A 20,127-nucleotide genomic window follows, 5' to 3' on the forward strand; every position below is an offset into this window, starting at 1 on the left:
CATCTAGTCCAACCCCCTGCTCAGGCAGGAAACCCTATACCATTTCAGACAAATGGCTGTCCAGTCTCTTCTTAAAAACTTCCAGTGTTGGAGCATTCACTGCTTCTGGAGGCAGGTTGTTCCACTGGTTAATTGTTCTAACTGTCAGGAAGTTTCTCCTTAGTTCTAGGTTGCTTCTCTCCTTGATTAGTTTCCATCCATTGCTTCTTGCCCTGCCTTCAGGCGCTTTGGAAAATAGCTTGACTCCCTCTTCTTTGTGGCAGCCCCTGAGATATTGGAACACTGCTATCATGTCCCCCCTCGTCCTTCTCTTTGTTAAACTAGACAAACCCAATTCCAGCAACCGTTCCTTATATGTTTTAGCCTCCAGTCCCCTGATCATCCTTGTTGCTCTTCTCTGTACTATATAAAATTGATTAATAAATAAATGAAGATTACAATCTATTTCAATTCATTTTACCTTCCCTAAGGAATTATGTTCAACTCTGCAGCAGTTTCCATTCTTTTAAGTGCCTCTTCTAATGATTTCACCCCTTTCATGACTAAACCAATGGATCTAGTTGTGTAGACGTTGTCACCAGGTTTCACCACTTTACTGGTGATAGCTAAGTCACCATCAGATGGTCCTTACGTCAGCATGGTAGAGACCTCTTCTTCCAATGATCTAGTAATGGAGAAGGAGGAACAAATGTGAGCAGAATCCAAGACAGACTAGCTTTTCACAGGAATAATTTGGGAAAGGTTAGGGATATTTTTCCTAGCAAGTAAAATAACAACCAGCTGATATTTTCTATGTCGTAATCCATAAAAAAAAGTAGAGATGATCTTGGGGATAGGAAAGGAATGAGGAAACTGAGAAAGGAGTTGCAGAAGAGATGATATAGAAGCAATGGTGAGAAAGAAACTCCAAAGGTCACTGTCTTGATGTTGTTTAGCATAAGACAGAGAGAAACTTTGACAATCTTTCCCACTTCCTACAATAAAAAACATTACATTAATTCCTTTTCTGTCTGTTTCTTGAACCAGCCTATCACAAAAGGGAGACAACGATCATGCTTTGCCAGATGTGAGAAATATCCAATAAATAAAAATTGATATAAAAAAGCAAGTATGCAAAAAGAATTTCAATATCAGCAGGTCCTGTGATTCTTAGGAACTGCAGGGGACTCACATCACTCCACATTTTCAGAGCATTTGCTATGGCTTTGTCCACCTTGCATCTAAACATATCAGGGGTGTAGTTGTTAATCCTTTGAGCAATGGAGGAAAACCCAAAAGATATAATTGGGAAATAGATCTTCCCTTTTTCCTTCTATCTCTCAGAAATCTAATAGAAATATCTTACCTGTACATCAATCTATTTTTGTACCATTTTGGTGCTCTTTGAAATTGATTATATTCCAAGACATCTGGACAATGGACACCTGGGCTCTTCCATTACTTTAATTGTTTCAAATGGAAGAACATCTGCATTATTTTGATCCATTGTTCTATTGTTAGCCTGATTGCTTTATCAATCAGATCAAGGTAAGCCTGCATAACCAAGAATGGGAGGAATTAGAACATTGCTGTTAGAATTTTACTTTACTATTAGAGTTTAGAGGAATTAGAGTATTACTAAACATCTCAAATCATCATCATCATCATCCTAAGAGTTGGAAGACAACTTCTAGTCCATGGGTGTCAAACTCGCCGCGTCATGTGATGTGACTTTTTTTGCATTGCTGGAGCTGGGGTGGGCGTGGCGTCCGCATTATGCAACCAGCCCACGGGCCGGCAGTTTGATACCCCTGTTCTAGTCCAACCCCCTGTTCAAGCAGGAGACCCTATACCAGGGGTAGGCAACCTTGGCTCTTTTATGACTCGTGGACTTCAACTCCATGCTGGCTCAGGAATTCTGGGAGTTGAAGTCCACGAGTCATAAAAGAGCCAAGGTTGCCTACCCCTGCCCTATACCATTTGAGACAAATGGATGTTCAGAAAAATGGATGTATTATATAAATACATGTGTGCATTGGTGGCATAGTCTTTGTGTATTTGTCCATCCATTCATTCTTCCAGCCACTTTTAAACATTCTTCTTCTTACACATTATTATTGGTAAATTAAGGCTGTGATCAGTAGATCAGAGACTTTATGGCATCAATGAAGTAGGCAGAGCCAGGCTTTCTTCAGTGAAGATCAGTGCTGTGAACAAATATGATTATCTTTACTTGCTTGTTTGCTTGATAAATGAATAAACTTCACAATCTCCCACTCTCCAAACAGGTCTATAAAGAATGAAAAGGGTTTTCACATGCAAGTGCGCTGAGATTGGCTACAAAAAGACCCAGGTGAAAAGGAATGTTTTAAAGAAGAAATAGTTAAGAAAAGATGGTGCTAACATGGGAATAGGAACATAGAAAGGGAACATTGAGGCAGAAGTGTATAGATTAAACAATTGAAATAGAATAGTTGTAAACATATGAGTATCACGAAGACAGTAGGATAAGATAGTAGTTTAATTTTGGGCTGACTTGCCAAATGGGCACCTTTCATATATATTTGGATTTTAATTGCCAGAAAAAATATGAATAACTGTGAAGGAAGTTTCAGGCTGATAAAAGATTATTAGACTGTTTGTCACCTATCTGATAACAGCAGATCAAAGACTGTTTGCCTCCAGTTCCTAAATCCCTTAGATAGGGAGGCACAAGTAAGAAGTTAAACTGATAAGAACAGGGCAAGGGGTTTTTGCACTCAAAAGGTGATTAGAATGGTGAAAACATACCTATTTAGGTATGTTTTGGATATTTAGATGAGCATTAACAGAAACATGCTAGAGTACATTATGGGATGGTGCATGTTAAATGGAAGGTAATATGCTAGTACAAACTGTCAGCAATATGTCAAATTACTGTAATAAATGGAGTCTGTTGTTTTCTCAAATAAAAGCATATAAAAGGTGCTCCTCAGAGCAGAAAATTATTCCTCTTCTTGTCTAAGAGGATCCTCTTTACTTGTGTTATAAATAAAGAATACTTTTTTAGTTCACCTAAGGAGAATCTCTTGACACGCCTGCTTTTATGTTTTCAATAAATATTTACATTTATTGTTGACACGATCCCAAAAATAATAATTGTTTTTCCTAGTCATAATCTTAATCATAGTTCGGGGAAAATTTGGTAGAAAATAAAGATGTGAGGCATACAGTTTCCCAATCTTATAATAACTATTGTTGGGATCATGTTAACAATAAAAATAAATATTTACTGAGAACATAGAAGCAGGTGTGTCAAGAGATTCTCCTTGGCTGAACCCAGCTAACCCAAATTTACTTAAGTAAATTAGCAAAAGCAGAAATTATTTGAATGCATTGATAGACGAATCAGTGGAAATCCTCAGGCCCAGGAATAAGAATTTGAAAGACAAAGCAAATTACAAATTCAGATAAATTGATATGTTGCATATATCCAAGATATTTCACTTCTCATCCAAGAAGCTTCTTCAGTTCTGAGAAGTGAATAGAACTGAAGAAGCTTCTTGGATTAGAAGTGAAACGTCTTCAAGTCCAGTTGTCCTTTTGAAAAAAAAAAGCATTTTAGAGATAATCATAACTTGGTTGACTGAGAATCTCCATAGATATTCAGCAAATTTCCAGTTTCCGGAAATTGCTGGTATGGTTAATTTATAGTTTAATATGTCACTATAAAAGCTATTTATTAAAAAAATACTTTAGTGAGTGTATCCTTGTAAAGTTTACCATGTTGTGTTAATGCAGCTTAGCTATAGCTGAATGTTGGAAGTCAAGAATCAAAAAGTGCAGTGCTGCCAGTTCTGTAATCTGAATGGTGGACCTCAAAAATAGTTCAAGGTTCATGGTAAACTAGATATAAGTCACCTGTTTCTTTTGTTAGCTTCAAGCTCACTCTAACACAAGACATACATCCCAAAAATGTATTGTTTGTATAATTGAATCAGACTACTCAAACAATGAAGAAGTGTATCTAACCACAAAGTCTTCTGAGCTTGAGAAATTCTCTTTCTGTCACCTAAGAAGAGGAACTAATTTTGCACCATTCTGTGATATCTCTTTTTGAAAGTGAAAGGCAAACAGATAACTATTAGTTGATTACTAAACCATTTCATTAACTGATCCATGTACAAAGCCATTAAAATTCCACCATGGTGATCATTAAAATTCCACCATGGTAATCATTAAAATTCGACAATGGTAAATTCTACTCATTTTCCCTTCAACACAGCATGCTTGCCAGTTTTTCACCTGAAAGGTATTGATTCATGGATACAGGGCTTTTCATAGTGAGATTTTGGCTCTTTTCCTTCAAAAGGCTGCAACTAGCATCAGGCGATGGGGTCCTCTGGTGCCATGGGGCTTTTAAAGGTCTTTGCCTTTAGATTAGAAGCCAGTTAACTTCTGAGTCAGAGAAAATGCTAAGAAGAGAACTTTATCTCATTTCCCCTAGAACTCATGCAGGTGGCTTCTGATGGATAGAAACACCTGCCTCATCGTATCACATGGTTCTTGAAATGCTTTCTTTTTCTCTTGAAGACAAGGCACTGTAACATGTTGGTCCCATTTCACTTCTCGTGAAACATATGGATAAGAAGTTTTTTTTGTCAAAGTTTTGAAAATTCAAAGGAAGAGGTAGCATACTTTCCCCTAAATTAAGAAATGAACAAACAGAGCACTGGTGTGTTTTATGGTGTATATAAACTTTGGATTGCAACAAAGTAATCCACTGACAGAATTGGCGAGATCCAAGGTTCTGAATAGCTGATTTATGCAACATGAATCCATGAATGGAAGCATGCATGGGTTAGGGTGGGGGATATCTACCCTGGAGAGATCATGAGATAAAGTAGGTGGAAGAACCAGCAACAAATCTTCTCTTGCTCTGTTTTTTTTTTTTTTTTTTTAGCACAGAAGTCATTGAGTCCCAATGCCTTCCACCAATAGAAAAATCTCTTCAGTTCATAAGGGATCAGCTCTGTATTGAACCACTGAAATAAATCTTACCTAATTAATTCCTTGTTTTTTTATTGCTTTTTCCTGAGTGCTCCCAAGTTTATTGCATTGTAGTCCTGTAAAAATGCAAACAAAACATCAGAATGTGAGCAGCAAAATGGAGTCAGAAACAAAAGCTGAGAAAGCAGAAAAGAGTATTGATTATTATTAAATCCATGAAAAGGATTTTGGAAACAGGATGGTTAGTTCTGCCATTAGTAGTTGCACTGGCATGGTAAAATTGATTTACTGATCTGTCCCCCAGGTAGATTTACTTTTGTGTGCCAGCCCCATACAATGCAGGAAGGTTATCCTCTAATCCAGGGGTGTCAAACTGCCAGCCCGCAGGCCAGTTGCATCATGCAGAGGCTGTGCCCACCCCAGATCTGGCAATGCGAAAAAAGTCACAATACGTCACAACATGTCACGTGATGCGGCGAGTTTGACACCCGTGCTCTAATCATCTCAAAGGAAGCTGGAGATGCTGTTACTTCTTTCTTCTTTTAACCTTTTCCTTCTTGGGAAGAAGAAAAATATTTACACCTTTGGATTAAATGGGGGAAAATTTCCCTTTTCTCATTTCTACTCTATAATGCAGTTTTGGGGGTGATTGGAAATTACCAAAATGACTGACACAGAGGCTCTGTTTTTCATCTTTGAAACATTATTTCATACTTAGGAGTAACTAGAATTGACTAACTCTCAAGTATTTCATATGTCATGAAAGGAGTTAGTTGATCCAGGAAGCTGACCAGGGCAAGATGGGGTATGTCTATATCTAAAATGTTCTGCACTAGGTAATTGTGTCTTCTTTTGTGTGCGTGAGTTAGTACACCTTCCACACCCAGTGACTCAGTTCTAGTTTAATCATGTAAACGAGCAACTCAAGATTGAAGCAAGCTTCTCGCAATTCATGAGCAATCAGGAACTGTGTTCTTTTGTGCTCTTCTTATGCTGATATGAGGCAGACATATCAATTTTCATTTCCTTCTTTTTTTTGTTGCTGTCCGAGTCCATCGCTTCTATGCTGGAGCTTGTTTAGCACCAGAAAAGTAAAAAAAGAAAATCAAGTTAGTAGGTATAATAGAAGCCTTGTCACTTTTTTCATGCATATGAAAGAGCCATGATGGTGCAGTGGTTAGAATGCAGCATTGAGGCTAACTCTGCTGGCTGCCAGCAGTTCGATCCTGACTGGCTCAAGGTTGACTCAGTCTTCTAGTCTTCTGCTGTAGGTTAAATGAGGATTCAGACGGTTGGCCCACAATATGCAGACTCTGTAAACCACTTAGAGACGGCTGTAAAGCAGTATGAAGAGGTATATAAGTCTAAGTGCTGTTGCTATATCATACATGCAATGCTATTAAACATTTATAGGCCAGCGTTGAGGCCAGCTATCTTGATTCTTTTGACTCTCCATAGATGCCCATTTTGCACCCTGGCAAACAGCTCCCCAAAACTGGCCTTGCCACAACCCTAACCCTAACCCTTTTGAATTCTCACTTGGGAAATATTACTGGTAATTATTCCAAGTTTGCATTTCTTTATTCTGAGTTCTATTGGACCTGGTGCATATATTAGAAGCATAACTTGTCATGTATAAACCATCCTTTGCAGTAAAACATATTCATGCATTCATGGAGACAGATATAAACGTAAAACAAAGGTCAGTAATATGACAGGTAGGGCACCATTCATTGTCTAGAGATAATAATTAGGAGAAGACATTGACCATCTTTTGAACAAATCCCCATAATATTCTTTGTGATGTATTTCTTGCTTGAAAGCAATATTGTATTCTTTCTATGCTTTGCTTCTATTAATATCAGATTACCGTTACCTCTATGGAGTTCTTTCTTTCTTTTTCTGTCATAAGATTATGCTAATCACATCCAATTCAACCAGTTAAAGCAACCAGGATATCAGTTTAAGAAAAATCAAAACAAACAGATATGAAGGATTCTTTGATTAAACCTGGAGTTATTTTAAACAGATGCATCTTGAGGGTCCTTGGTGCTCTCTGTGCTTGTTTGTTTTCTTGCAGACGTTTTATTATCCTAACTAGGTAACATCATCAGTGCTAGTAAGGAGTGCTGTTTGCTGTCAGTTTATATTCTGATGTCTTGTCTATCTGTATGGGTGGGGGCAGTCTTAGGAATTATTTGGTTGGGCTGTTTACTAATGGCTCTTTGGCAGTTTCTTGACTGGGGTATTGCTTACTTGATTGTTGGTCTGATGTTGACCATGGAGTTAATCTATGCTGATCTGAATGCTGATTACTGGTGGGGAGGTGCTGGAGTCTTTTTCTGTTTTGGAGGGGTTGATTGTCTCTTTTGCATAGTCTATAGATGTTGTCAGGGCTTTTTTTCAGCCGGAACGCGGCGGAACCGCGTTCCGGCACCTTTTTCCGGGCCGGCCGCACCGGAAATAGCCCCTCCCAAATTTTACTTGCATTCCTGTTCTCTAAAGGGGCGGTCCTAGGGTTTGATGAGGGCGTGGCCAGGTTTGAGTTCCGCCACCTTTTCTCCGAGAAAAAAAGCCCTGGATGTTGTTAATGTTTATGTGTCTATTGATGGCTGATTTGTCAGAGTGCCAGGCTTTTAGAAATTCCCTGGAACTTTTGGATTTGGCCTGGTCTAGGATTGTCACATTTTCCCAATTGAAACTATGATTAAATCTGTCTATATGCATCTTGTTTAATAAGTTATGCTAAATCAAAATAGACCTGGTTTCTCAAACAGTAGGATTATCAGACAAACCAATATATTATATAGATACATGGCCAAACTTCACAAATCTCATGAGATCTTGAATATCTTACTCTTGAAATCTGTGAGATAAACATTGAGATCATTGTGAGATGAAGAAAGGAAGACAAGTGACAAAATGTGTCTAGTCACTAACCCTGTGACTTTTCTACGTGCTTTTCATATTGGCATGCAATTGCATACACTATGTAGTGTTTCTCAACCTCAGCCACTTTAAGATGGGTGGACTTCATCTCGAAGAATTCCTCAGCCAGCAATGTTGGCTGAAGAATTCTGGGGATTGAAGTCCATGCTTCTTAACTGTCAATGCTGCTAACATTGGTTGTTCTTGCCTTGAGAACATATGAAGATGCAGCCTTTTTCTTTCTTATGCTTTACTCTTAGAATTAGATGATGCTATGGGAGGAGGCGGAATGTGGTGGGAGTTAATTAGACATAACAATATTGTACTAGTGTATCAATTCAGACCTTGAAACAAGAGATGATAAGAATTGGTGGTCAGAGATAAGGAGGGAAAGCCTGCAATTCAAACTAATTGGAGAATGTGATTTATGACTGTTAATTGGAGGAGGGAATTGTGCTTTGATACTATGTACTCAGGGGAGGGGAATTCAGATTTCGGCTTCACCATGTACTGCCAATGCCATGCAACTTGAATAAAGATTCTTTAAGGTAAACAATGCCTCAAAGTTCTTTGAAGAGTTTCATCTGTCGGAACCATGACATTAACATTGCTGAGGTTGAGAAACACTGACATATAGCATTGGCAGTGTTTGTTTTAGGACATCACAATGCATGTCTGGGAATGTTCATGTGATTGCTATTAGCAGTAGGCATCTATGAACGAATCTCTTGAGTTTGGGTGATCTTGCAAAATTAGTACTTTTTTTTCTCCTATTAAGATGTGTCACAGGTACAGCAGTGCTTTGGTAATTTCTTCATTAAAAAAGTAAAGAAAGTATTGGGAAAACAAGAGAACCATCAGATGCTGATACCATTATGAATAAAATCAGTACAATCAGCCTTACTATTATGAAATGTTGAAAATGAAGATTATTCTGACTGCAGCAGTAACCTGTCAGTTCAGCAGCATCTGGTAGCACTGAAGCAGTCAAAGCTTCCCAAATTTCATTCCCTTGGCAGTCAAAGGTACTAAATGTTGGACATATGCTACAAGTTAGCTCGTACAAGGTCCCTTGGTTCAAAAATTGTTGCCCAATGATGCACCATTTTAGCAGTTAAAGTTCATAATAATGAAATTTCAATAGCATGTACATCATCTGCTTTGCATACGTTTTGAGGTTTTGACGCAGTGCAAAGTAGATAAGTAGACAGAAATCACCTCGGTCTCCTACTTCTTTTTTCTTATCCCTTTTCTGAGTGGTATTCTCAGAAGGCAAGGTTGGGAAGGACGTATGGGATCATCTAGTTCATCCCCCTGAATGTGGGGGGGGGGTGGGTACCTGAAAGGCAACCTGCCTGGAGAAACTAACAATTGCTTGAATTCATTCCCCCCCTCTCTCCCTCCCTCCTTCCCTCTCCCCCTCTCCCTCTCACACACACATACACACCTCTTTGCCAGAAAAAGCTCTATCGCTTATGTTCTGGATTAAACACATCCTGAGGTTCCCAGTGCAGACACAGACACAACTTGAGGAGAAAGCAAAAACGGATTCACATGCAAATTCACACACATATACACAAAGGCAACACACACCTGTCCTCCGATTAGACTTTATTACACACAGAAGAAAATACAAAGGCTTCCTAGATCACAACATAAGAAACGGTTGGGTAATTTATTAGCTAGGTGTAGGTACAAAAACATCCAAAGAACATATCCCATTACAAGGAATAATTAGAAGGAAAAGAAAATAACCAGATCCCCAAATTAATAACTGAGAGACGGAATCTAACATATATCAATCCCCAAAGGATTTCTGATATAACCAGATCTTGGTGGTTTCCCTGCATGCCAACAAGGTTGGTGTTGGTTTGATGTTGGATTGTAGACCATTAAACATGCACACCATGCATTTTAAATTGGACCAGAAAGCTAATCAACAACCAACGTAGCTTCCATAACAAAAGTTCAGTCTACTCGTTTTCCCCCATTATCAAGCAGGCAACCAAACTTTTGCTGCTTTTACTATGTTGTAAACTTGTGCAATATATAAATTCTTCCATGACATTTAAATACAATAGGTTCTTCAATGGTTTCATTTCCTTGTTCCTAGGAAAGAAAAAGAAGGATATTGTTAAAGGGAATTAAAAAAAAAAAAGTATAAATGTTTGAACCCATAGGATAAACATAGGTACACCATTGTTTTTCCAGAGCAGATTTGCTAAATAAAAAGAAGACTAAACTGCTTTGTTCTGCTACAATAGGCTGGTTAGGACAGAATCAGGAATCGGATAAATCCGTGGTGGGCTCTTGTCCAATAAACCTGGTGCCAACCTTACTGTGGAGAATCAGGGAGATAATTTTGAAGAAATAGGCAAGGACTGTTATGTAAGGAAAAAGGGCTGAAGCATTTCTTAAATCTGGGAAACAAGATAATATCAGAAAAAAGTCAGACTGGTTCCTCCCTGAATCTTTGGGATAGAAGAGGGAGAGGAGATAAATAGAATGAGGATATTTGGAGCTGCCTGTGTGATTCCCTAAGGTGATAGTGGAGCCACCAAGTTTTTGGTTTATGGTTTTATAGTTATTGGGTTTTATTGTTGTTGTGAGCTACCAAGAGTTTAAGATGGGTGTCCATACAAATCTTTTAAATGAATAAAATTGGAAAGACTATGTCAGGCATGTCAAACTCACGTGATGTCGTGTGACGTATTGCGACTTTTTCCCCATTGCTGGCAATGGGGTGGGTGCGGTTTTGGCATGACGCATCCGGTCCACGGGCTGGCAGTTTGACATGCCTGGTCTATATCCATTAGGGCTTGAAAATGCCAGGAATCATTTTAAACAACAGGCTTGAACATTGGGCCCTATCCAATGGTGGGATTCAAGTATGTGAACAACCAGTTCTCTGTGTGGATGCCACTTTCAGAAGTCCATTCTGGGCCTGGGCAACAAAAAATTAGCTACCGATTCTGCCAAAGTGGTGCAAACTGGCTGAATCCCACCACTGGCCCTATCTAATAAAAGGAAATTCAATGTAGAGAAAAGTAAGGTTTTACACTTAGGCAAGAAAAACCAAATATATAAGTATAGAATACGTGGAATTGCTCAATAGTAGCAACTGTGAGAGGGATCTTGGAGCCTAATGGACAATCACTTAAATATGAGCCAGCAGTGTGCAGTGACAGCCAGAAAAGCCAATGCAATCCTAGGCTGCATTAATAGATGAATAGAATAAAGCCTAACTAAGGAATATTAGATGGAGATTAATCAAGGAGAGAACCAACCTAGAACTTCCTAATGATGAGAACAATTAACCAGTGGAATGGCTTGCCTTCAGAAGTTGTGGGTGGTCCTTCATTGGAAGCTTTTATGAAGAGACTGGACAGCTATTTGTCTGAAATGATATAGGGTCTCCTCCTTGAGCAGGGTTAGAGTAGAAGACCTCCAAGGTCTCTTCCTTTTTGATTGAAAGGCAGAGCAGGGATAATTTATATTTATAACTCTTTTCAGTTTCTTAGTAGTTTTCATCCATTGTGGTATGGCAAAAACTCAATTCAATGACAAAGCCAGCCAATATATGTCCAGTATAATGAGTGGCTAAATTGTTGGACTTTGACTGGAGATGGCTAAGTTCAAGTCCCCTTTCATCCAGAGATCTCAGTAGATGGTTTCAATCCATTAACTTTCTCTTAGTCCTAATTAGCTCACAACAGTACCGTATTTTTCCGTCTATAAAATGGAAAAGACGCTCTGGTGTGCGAGTTTCTCCATGCCGATCAGCTGTTCGGCAGAGCACCGAACAGCTGAGCCGGCAAATCCAGAGATTCGGACGGCCCACGATCTTGCCCCATTAGGGCTTGACACCTGCACCAGGCGGCATGGCAACCCATACAGGCATGCCCTGGGCTGCGGAGGTTACCATTATTTTTCTGTGTATAAGACGCTGCACTTGTATAAGACGCACCTGATTTTTGAACAGGGTGTCTTATACAGGGAAAAACATGGTATTTTGGAGAGAAAATAAGACTAGGGGAAACTTCCCCCTGTAAGCCATCTTGAGCTCCAAGAGAAAAAGAGGCTATAAAAACATTTGTTGTGTACTAGTTAATGTCACTCCTAGCCAACAACAGCGCCCGTAGAAAGTGAGTACAGCCAAAGGTTGGAGACTGATCAAAATGCACTTCAGCATAAGAATTAGAAACTTCATGCTGAACTTACCATAAAATCTCTGAATTCTTTGTCTGTCGTTACTTGGGAGACGGAAGTAGTTTGGGTTTGTGTAAGTATATGTTGGGTACATCAAAGAGCCAATGACATTAGAATGGCTAAGTCCTAAGGCATGACCAAATTCATGTGCAGCAACAAGGAACAGGTTGGTCTCTAAAACGAAAAAGAAGAAAAACGAGTCATTTAGCAGAAACTAATATATGGCCTCCTATATCCCAAGATTATACTTAATGCCTTTTCAGGGCTAGAACTCTGTTTGACTCTCATGACAGGGGCCAGGATGAAAATAAGATTGGGTTTAATCTCAGTATAATATAAAATGTGATTTCCCTTGTTATACAAACATTGCAATTCAGGGGCAAATGTTTCAGCGGTCTTCAGGTATCGCCGGATTGCTAAGTTGTGATTGAGTACTCTTTGTTTATGACGTTATCGGTCTTGGCAGTAACTTTTATTATAAAATAGATGAGCAATAACCTCAAATAGTTAATGAGTGACTTACCTCTGTTATACTCTGACCATCTCTCTGCTTCATCAAAATGTGCATCTCCCCCAATTCCTGGTCCAGGATAGTAAGCGTGAGCCAAAACACCTCCTTGGCGGTCGAAAGGGTTATTATCACCATGTTCTAAAATTTGAAATGTAACATATAAGCCACCAATGAATAAGACGTTAGGTTAGGAGCATTATGCTGCCATTTTCAACACCCTTAGGTAGACCTAATCCCTTTTTTGTGATTTTCACTATCCATATAATCATGCATTATGAATATGCCAGGGGTGACAGTGATGCAGTGATAACTCCTGGCTTAGCTACAAGACTTACAGAGCTTAAATCATGTCGCCAAAGCGTCTCTCAAGGTGTGAGTGATGGCTCCAGAGGGAGAGATAGGAAGACTGGAATGTTAACCAAACGTTGGCTAGTCCTCGACTTACAACAGTTCATTTAGTGACTGTTTGAAGTTACCACGGCACTGAAAAAAGTGACTTATGACCATTTATGAGCACTTATGACCGTTATAGCATCACATGATTTACATTTGTATGCTTGGCAACTGGTTCATACTTATGACGGTCGCAGTGTCCCAGGGTCATGTGACCATTTTTTGTGAACTTCTGACAAGCAAAGTCAGTGGGGAAGCCAGATTCAACAACCGTGTTACCAACTTAACAACTGCAGTGATTCACTTAACAAATGTGGCAAGAAAGGTTGTAAAATGGGACAAAATTCACTTAATGAATGTCTCACTTAGCAACATAAATTCTGGGCTGAATTGTGATCGTAAGTCGAGGACTATCTGTAATTGCTTGGGAATCTTTTCAAAGCTGCTTATTTGTGAATGAATGTAATTTTTAAACAGAACCATACCTCTAATTTATATTAACTGAGAGGTATTCCTTGATTAAAGATTTTTCATTTTCTCCCATGTTTATTGTTCAAGCAGGAAAGACATAAAGAAAGGAAGACTCATCATTAATTCTTAGGAAAACCATATTCAGATGCAAGAATCCAAATAGATGGCAGCAAAGACTTACATAAATGGTAACTCTCTGCTTCTATCTAGTGGTCATCTGAATTTTTAAACCCAGCTATGATATGTCTGTGGAGATTCTCAACCATCCAAGTCATGGTTATCCCCAAAGTGCCTTTCAAAAAGCAACTGGATTTTCTTTTTTTTCCCCTTTGAAAATATTTCACTTCTCATCCAAGTAGCTTCTTCAGTTCTAACTGAATGGTAGGGAATGAAAGGGTTTATATTCTTTGCAGTCATCTGGTTGTTAGCACTCTGAAAGTCCATTCTTAAGAGTGCTAGCAACCAGCTGACTGCAAAGAATATAAATCTTTCCATTCTCCATCATTCGGTCAGAACTGAAGAAGCTTCTTGGATGAGAAGTAAAACATTTTCTAGGAAAAAAAGCAAGTAAATTCAGTTACCTTTTGAAAAACATCTTTGGGACACCCAGCTTTGATAATTCTTGGATATCAGGACTATAGACATTGATTTGATCCAAGAGAACTCACAGAATATAGCAAGCAGCAAGTCACCCACAACCGTCAATCGTTTCACAGAACAAAATATTATTGCAGTGGTTTCAAAACAGCAATAATTTTTAAGCCTTGCTAATATATCTGAAATGATCTGAAGAGGTGAGGAAAAGGAAGCCAGCAGAGAAATGGAAAGATTCTTCAATCAATGAAACAATCCCTGATGAATAACTACACAACTATGTAACCTTTTCTTCAACACATGTAGTGAAAAGGGGATCTTTCCCCCACCTTGGTAATTAATTAAATTGCTCATGGTCAATGGAATCTGCCTTCCTTCAGCTGGGTGTGACATCCTTTCAGGTTTTTGAAAAAAGTGTTCTTCCTCTTCTCAAGATTAAATATATCCAGTTCCATCAATATCTCCTCACAGGACAAATGTTTAATTTTTTACATCATCTTGGCAATCTTTCTGTGAACCCATTCCAGTGAGCAATAGCAATAGCATTTAGGCTTATATACCACCCCATAGTGCTTTACAGAACTCTCTGGGTGGTTTACAGTGTAAGAATTATTTGCATATTGCTCCCAACAATCTGGGTGCTCATTTTACCAACTTCAGAAGGATAGAAAACTGAGTTAACCTTGAGCCCTGTCAGGATCGAACTCAGGCTGTGGGCAGAATTAGCCTGCAATGCTGCATTTTATCCACCGCACCACCAGGGCTCTTCAGTTAACTGAAGTTTTTAAAAAACAGTCTACAGCTGGATGACCATTTGAGATGGAGTCTGACCAATACAGATTAGAGTAGAACTACTATTTCCCATGAACTGATGTTGAAATGATTTTAATTTAAGCATCAACCCTTCTAGGGAGGGGGTTGCCCACTGGGTTTTACTCTTGACTCTTCAGCCTTGACTCTTCAAATGTGATCAGTGAAAGCAGAGAAAATGTAAATAATGCTTCAGAAAGGGATAGGAATCGTGTGAAAAATGCATATTTGAGAGCTAGTTGATAAAAACAGGTAACCTTACCACCATGTGCAAAAAATATTTCAATGTCAGCAGGTCTGAAAACTTTCTGGAAACTCAGCGGAGTCACATCACTCCAAACGCGGAATGCCTTTGCTATAGCTGTATTTACCGTGCTTCTTGGCAAATCCGGAGTGTAATTATTAATCCTTTAATCAATAGAAGAATTACAAAATATTACTATGTAAGAAATAATGTAACCGGTAAATTATTTTTATAAAACAACTCCTAAAGATGTAATTAACCTGTATGTGAGCACTCTTTTATTCCAGATTCTTGTTCCAGCTTTATGCCCTTCTGAGACATCTGAGACTCCACATCGGGGCCGTTTCATTACATTTACGGTTTGTTTGTCCATTTTCCCAGTGACCGTCAAATGGAAGAATTCCTGCATTTGTCTGAGTCTCTCTTCCAGGCTGCTGCCATCTTTATGGTACGTTGGGAAGAATTTGTCAAGATAAACCTACATCATGAAAGAAGAAAATCATTAATGTTTAATGCATCTTTTGTACCAGGCTATTTTTCTGAATGCACAGGAAAAAATGTTTAGTCCAGAGGTCCCCAACCTTTTGGGCACCAGGGACCGGTTCCATGGAGAGAGGTTTTTCCACGGACCGGAGGGTGCATGGTTTTGTGTGCTACCTGCATCCTGTGGATGGGGCTTTGCTTGTTTGTGCAGACCAGTTGCTGGCAGGCTGCGGCCTGGTACTGGTCCACGGACTGGGGGTCGTGGACCCCTGGTTTAGTCCATATGATGTAAAGCCAGAAAGTTATATTTGAAGAAATGTAAATGGAACAACTAGGTAACCATCCCTGAACAACAGACACATATGTTACCTGATGCGCAGTGCTGGAGAAGTCTGCTCCATCCTTTAGGCACAAAGCCAGCTTGGAGATGTATGTATATATGTGTGTATGTATATTATATATACACACACATATATCTATCTACCCATCCATCTATCCATCCCCCAAGCTGGCTTTGTATTTCATTATTGTCTTCTCTCCTTGGTTTATAGAGAATCATTCAAACACAACTAGTCACTTACTATGAAGTTAGTCAAATATTCCATAGGATAACACAGTATTTTTGAGATTTGGTTATTCATCTTTACTCTTTTTCAAATTCTAGCATTTTTTAGATTTTTTTTGTGCCATGTTTCCTCATGGGGAAATGAAAGCAACATCCATCAGTCATTAATTGGCCAGAAAATTATATTGGCATAAAACTCGCTATTCCCATTTGCACTCTCTATCCTGCTATAGACTTGATACTAACAAACGGTGCTGTATTTATTTAATGTGTACATTATATTGTACAGTAATTGGTGATTTGCCACCATTTTCATCCTTTCCCACCAAACATTGCCAGTCAGTTTTCATTTATTCGGGTGGCTATCCTGTAAAGCAAGAACCAAATTTTAATGAATATACTCAGGGAAGAGGCAATGTAGTTATCTAATAAGGATGCCAACTGGGTAATTAATAGAGCTGTAGACAAGATACATCATAAGAGATGAGTGCCCATATAAATTTGAAAAATAAATTAGTAAAAATTATGGAAGCCTGTGATAGAATTCTTTCAACAACTAAAAGTTAGACCACTCAATCTTTGACATTTCTTCCAGGTTCAAAGTTCTAGTTATATGACCCATTATCATGAGAAGCTAAGTAGAAGAAGACTGTTCTATTTTTAATGGAATTCAACTGCCATTCCTTACTCCTGCTAAACTTGCCAATTTCTTAAATCACAGATTTATTTATTTATTTTGCTTTTGACACCATAAGCGATGGTCAGTAGAAAGAAAAAAGATATGCGACTTCATAAAAGTAACTTCTCTTTCTCTCTCTGTATCTCTGTCAGTGTTTTTGGAAATGCTCATGTTAAGTTGAAATGCCTATCATAGACTTTGTATATATACAGTATTATATACTTTCTAAACAATAATGGAAAGAAGTTAAACAATTACAAGAGTCAGATCAGGATGGAAATACTTCATTAGGAAAGCATGGGATAAGTCAGCACATGGATGGAATGCCACCATAGAAAACAACACACATAAACTTGAGTAGCATGATGGGGGGAAAAGGCAGTGTTATGGATGCAGAAATAACATACTATGAATGCACAATAAAGATTTATATTACCTAAGTAAATAATTAATTTTAAAATAGTAAAATTTAGGATAGCAGCAGATCTATAGAAGATATGAGGTTTTGATGGAACTTACTTGTAGAAATTTGATGTCTTCAGCACTTGGTCCAACTTTAGCACCAGAATCTAGTGGGATAGCAAATAAAGAAGGCAGAAAAACTGTGGCACAGATCACGATGTACTTCATAATGACCCTAATTGCAAACTCGGTGCTAAAGGAGAAGACTTTGGATCTGTGATGCCTGCCACCCAAGGATCACATCCTGTATTTATAGAGGACCAATGGATTTTACTGCTAGTTCCCTAGTGACTCATTCTATTGTACTGTCTGTGGTTTTGTAAATTTATGTAATGTTTTAAACAGTTTATGTAATATTTTAAATAATTCTACAATAGGTGAACCCCCCCCCCCCCGCTAATGTCAGCCCTACACAGGAAGCCATCGACATCACTCTTGTATTACTGTCTTTTATGACACTAAAAATACAGAAAAACTGACTTCCTTAAATTGAGCTAGAGATATTTATTAGGAAGAATGTGTGAAATTTACTCAATAAAAATGCATTGAATTCTCCCAGCCCAACCTAATTGTGGTGGTGGTAGTAGAAATACAAGACAGGAACATTCAAGAAATGTTGCCAAGAAAAGGAAGGGGCTGAAGTCACAAACAGAGCTGGGCTGCAACAATTCGGACTATTACAAGATGGCAGCCATAAAAATTAAGTTTTGATAGTCATAGGTAAAAATATTTCTTAAGTGTAGGACTCAAGTTAGTGTGAGGTAAAGAAACTGGTCTGGAACCAGAGCCCTGTTAATTGGCCTACAGCGACTTTCTACTTTGTATCTATAAACAAAGAAAACATTGCAAAGGTAATATAAGTAATTTAATAGGATTATTCAGTTTCACTTTTTCTCACATTCAATTTTTTTAAAAATATCAGTGTCACTTCTACTACTGAGGTATTATTTCATGGTGAAGCAGCTTAAAACTGCTGGAAAATAAAAATGAACCCTTTAATTGAATGAAATAAAAACAAATTAAATCATTGTTTTGTCATTTTTCACTGACCTCCCTGATTAAAGCTGTTCCAAGCATACAGAAAATTTTTATCTGATTGCCACAGAACAGCTAATGACCTCAGTGGAATCCATGGGGAGGTATAATAAAAGACAATATGTGGCCCATGACCACGAGACTGAAACCCCCTCTCTGTTTTATATGTATTGTTCTGCATGATCATGTTAGAAAATTAAGTGTTGGAAATCTTCAGAATCATGAACATAGGTAAATGCATTGGATTGCTTACAATATCGTATTAAGCTTATTTTTGTTTGCAAGCTTGCAATCTTTCTCAGCTGAAGGTAATACATAGCTGCCTTTGGGAGAATTTGGAAGGCTACTCAGCAGAGTTAATATCTGGATTGCATCGCATTGCAACTGTGTCCGAGGCCCTGAGGTATTTCTGAGTTGAAAGGATTAGCTGGTGACATTACATACACCTATCTGGATAGGTGTACTGATAGACAAGACTTGAAGGAGTAATGGCCAATGACTTCCATGTAGTGGCCAAGAATGTTACATAGATCCACTTCTACTTATTTTTGGCAACAATTTTGTTTGTATATTGTACTAATGAGTATATATGCATTTTATAGATCTTTTTCTTAATGCATTATTTGTTAATTGTTGTTGAACCTCAATGCACCATTTATAGGACTATTTATTTCAGATGATAACTAATAAAATGCTTACTACTTTCAGTTGTAGTGGTTTGAAAAATATAAACTAACCTTTATAGATAAACTAATCTTTAATTGTGAACTAAACAAATGTTTGTGTAATCTCTATTAGAATCTAACATTAACAGTATTCATCCAGTTTCTTAAGCACTTTCCTTTCTTAAAACATATCTGATTCATGAAATCAAATGAGATCATATGCTGAAGTAGGCATTCTAGCATTGCAGTTCCATGAAAAAGCACAATTGGACAAAAGCTGTGACGTCTGAAATTAAGAGTATCAAATCTGGCACTTGATGCTTAAAGAATGAGTTGACCAATATTAAATGCTGAAGATGGAATCTAAAATAGGTGGACTATATGGGGGTCATATTACTTGTAAGAGTATCACTGCTGCACGTATATAGATTGTGAAAGATTGGAAGAAGCAGAAGTTGTCATTTAAAGAAAGCAGGATGAGGAAATTGTGGCTGATGGTGCCAGTTACTAAATGTTCACATTACCTTTTCCATGTTTGCCACAAAAGACTATGGGAGAAAGTCACCATTGTTCTTGGATTAATGAACTAATTTAATATTAAAACAAGTTAATTTTTCTGTGTTTGTTTTATTTCTTAATTCCTTTAACAAAGAAAAAAACCTGTTAGAATATATATAGGAAATAAAATATATTATAGAAATGCTTGTGGATATTGGGTTTACAACACTGGAAACTGTGGGAAACTCAGGTGCATATCAACCCTCAGCCATAACTCCTATTTACTCTAGGAAAGAGATGAGCAGTTCATTGTAAAGTCTGTGACATAGAATTTACATAACTGGGTGCTATCAAATCAGGGAGCTTAACCAAAAATGTAGGGGATTCAGCTTTTGGTAGCTTTTGGAATAAATATGAACAGGATAATCAATAGAAGATAATATAACAGAAGAGAATAGAAGAGAACTGTGGTGCTCTTTGAGTTTGGTTGTTTGCTTGCAGATGTTTCATTACCAAGCTAGGTAACACCAGTGCAGGAGAACATGGGAATGCTTTGATGCACACACTTAATAATAATAATAATAATAATAATAATAATAATAATAATAATAA

The 20,127-nt window shown here is 38.0% G+C and overlaps 1 protein-coding gene across 1 annotated transcript; it reads right to left on the reverse strand.

Moving 5' to 3' along the window:
• Positions 1-9,489: 9,489 nt before the first annotated feature.
• On the reverse strand, positions 9,490-17,539 carry LOC107286358 (matrix metalloproteinase-18). Its single transcript, XM_015814714.2, has 6 exons — positions 17,375-17,539; positions 15,389-15,606; positions 15,147-15,292; positions 12,629-12,754; positions 12,118-12,279; positions 9,490-10,005 (listed from the first exon to the last, which is right to left on the reverse strand). The coding sequence occupies exons 1-6, from the start codon at positions 17,483-17,485 to the stop codon at positions 9,992-9,994; spliced, it is 777 nt and encodes a 258-aa protein (XP_015670200.1). The 5' UTR covers positions 17,486-17,539; the 3' UTR covers positions 9,490-9,991.
• Between the last annotated feature and the right edge of the window lie 2,588 nt (positions 17,540-20,127).

This window comes from Protobothrops mucrosquamatus, unplaced genomic scaffold (genome assembly GCF_001527695.2).
Source record: "Protobothrops mucrosquamatus isolate PMUCROS unplaced genomic scaffold, P.Mucros_1.0 scaffold277, whole genome shotgun sequence".
In the NCBI taxonomy this organism is placed as follows: domain Eukaryota; kingdom Metazoa; phylum Chordata; class Lepidosauria; order Squamata; family Viperidae; genus Protobothrops; species Protobothrops mucrosquamatus.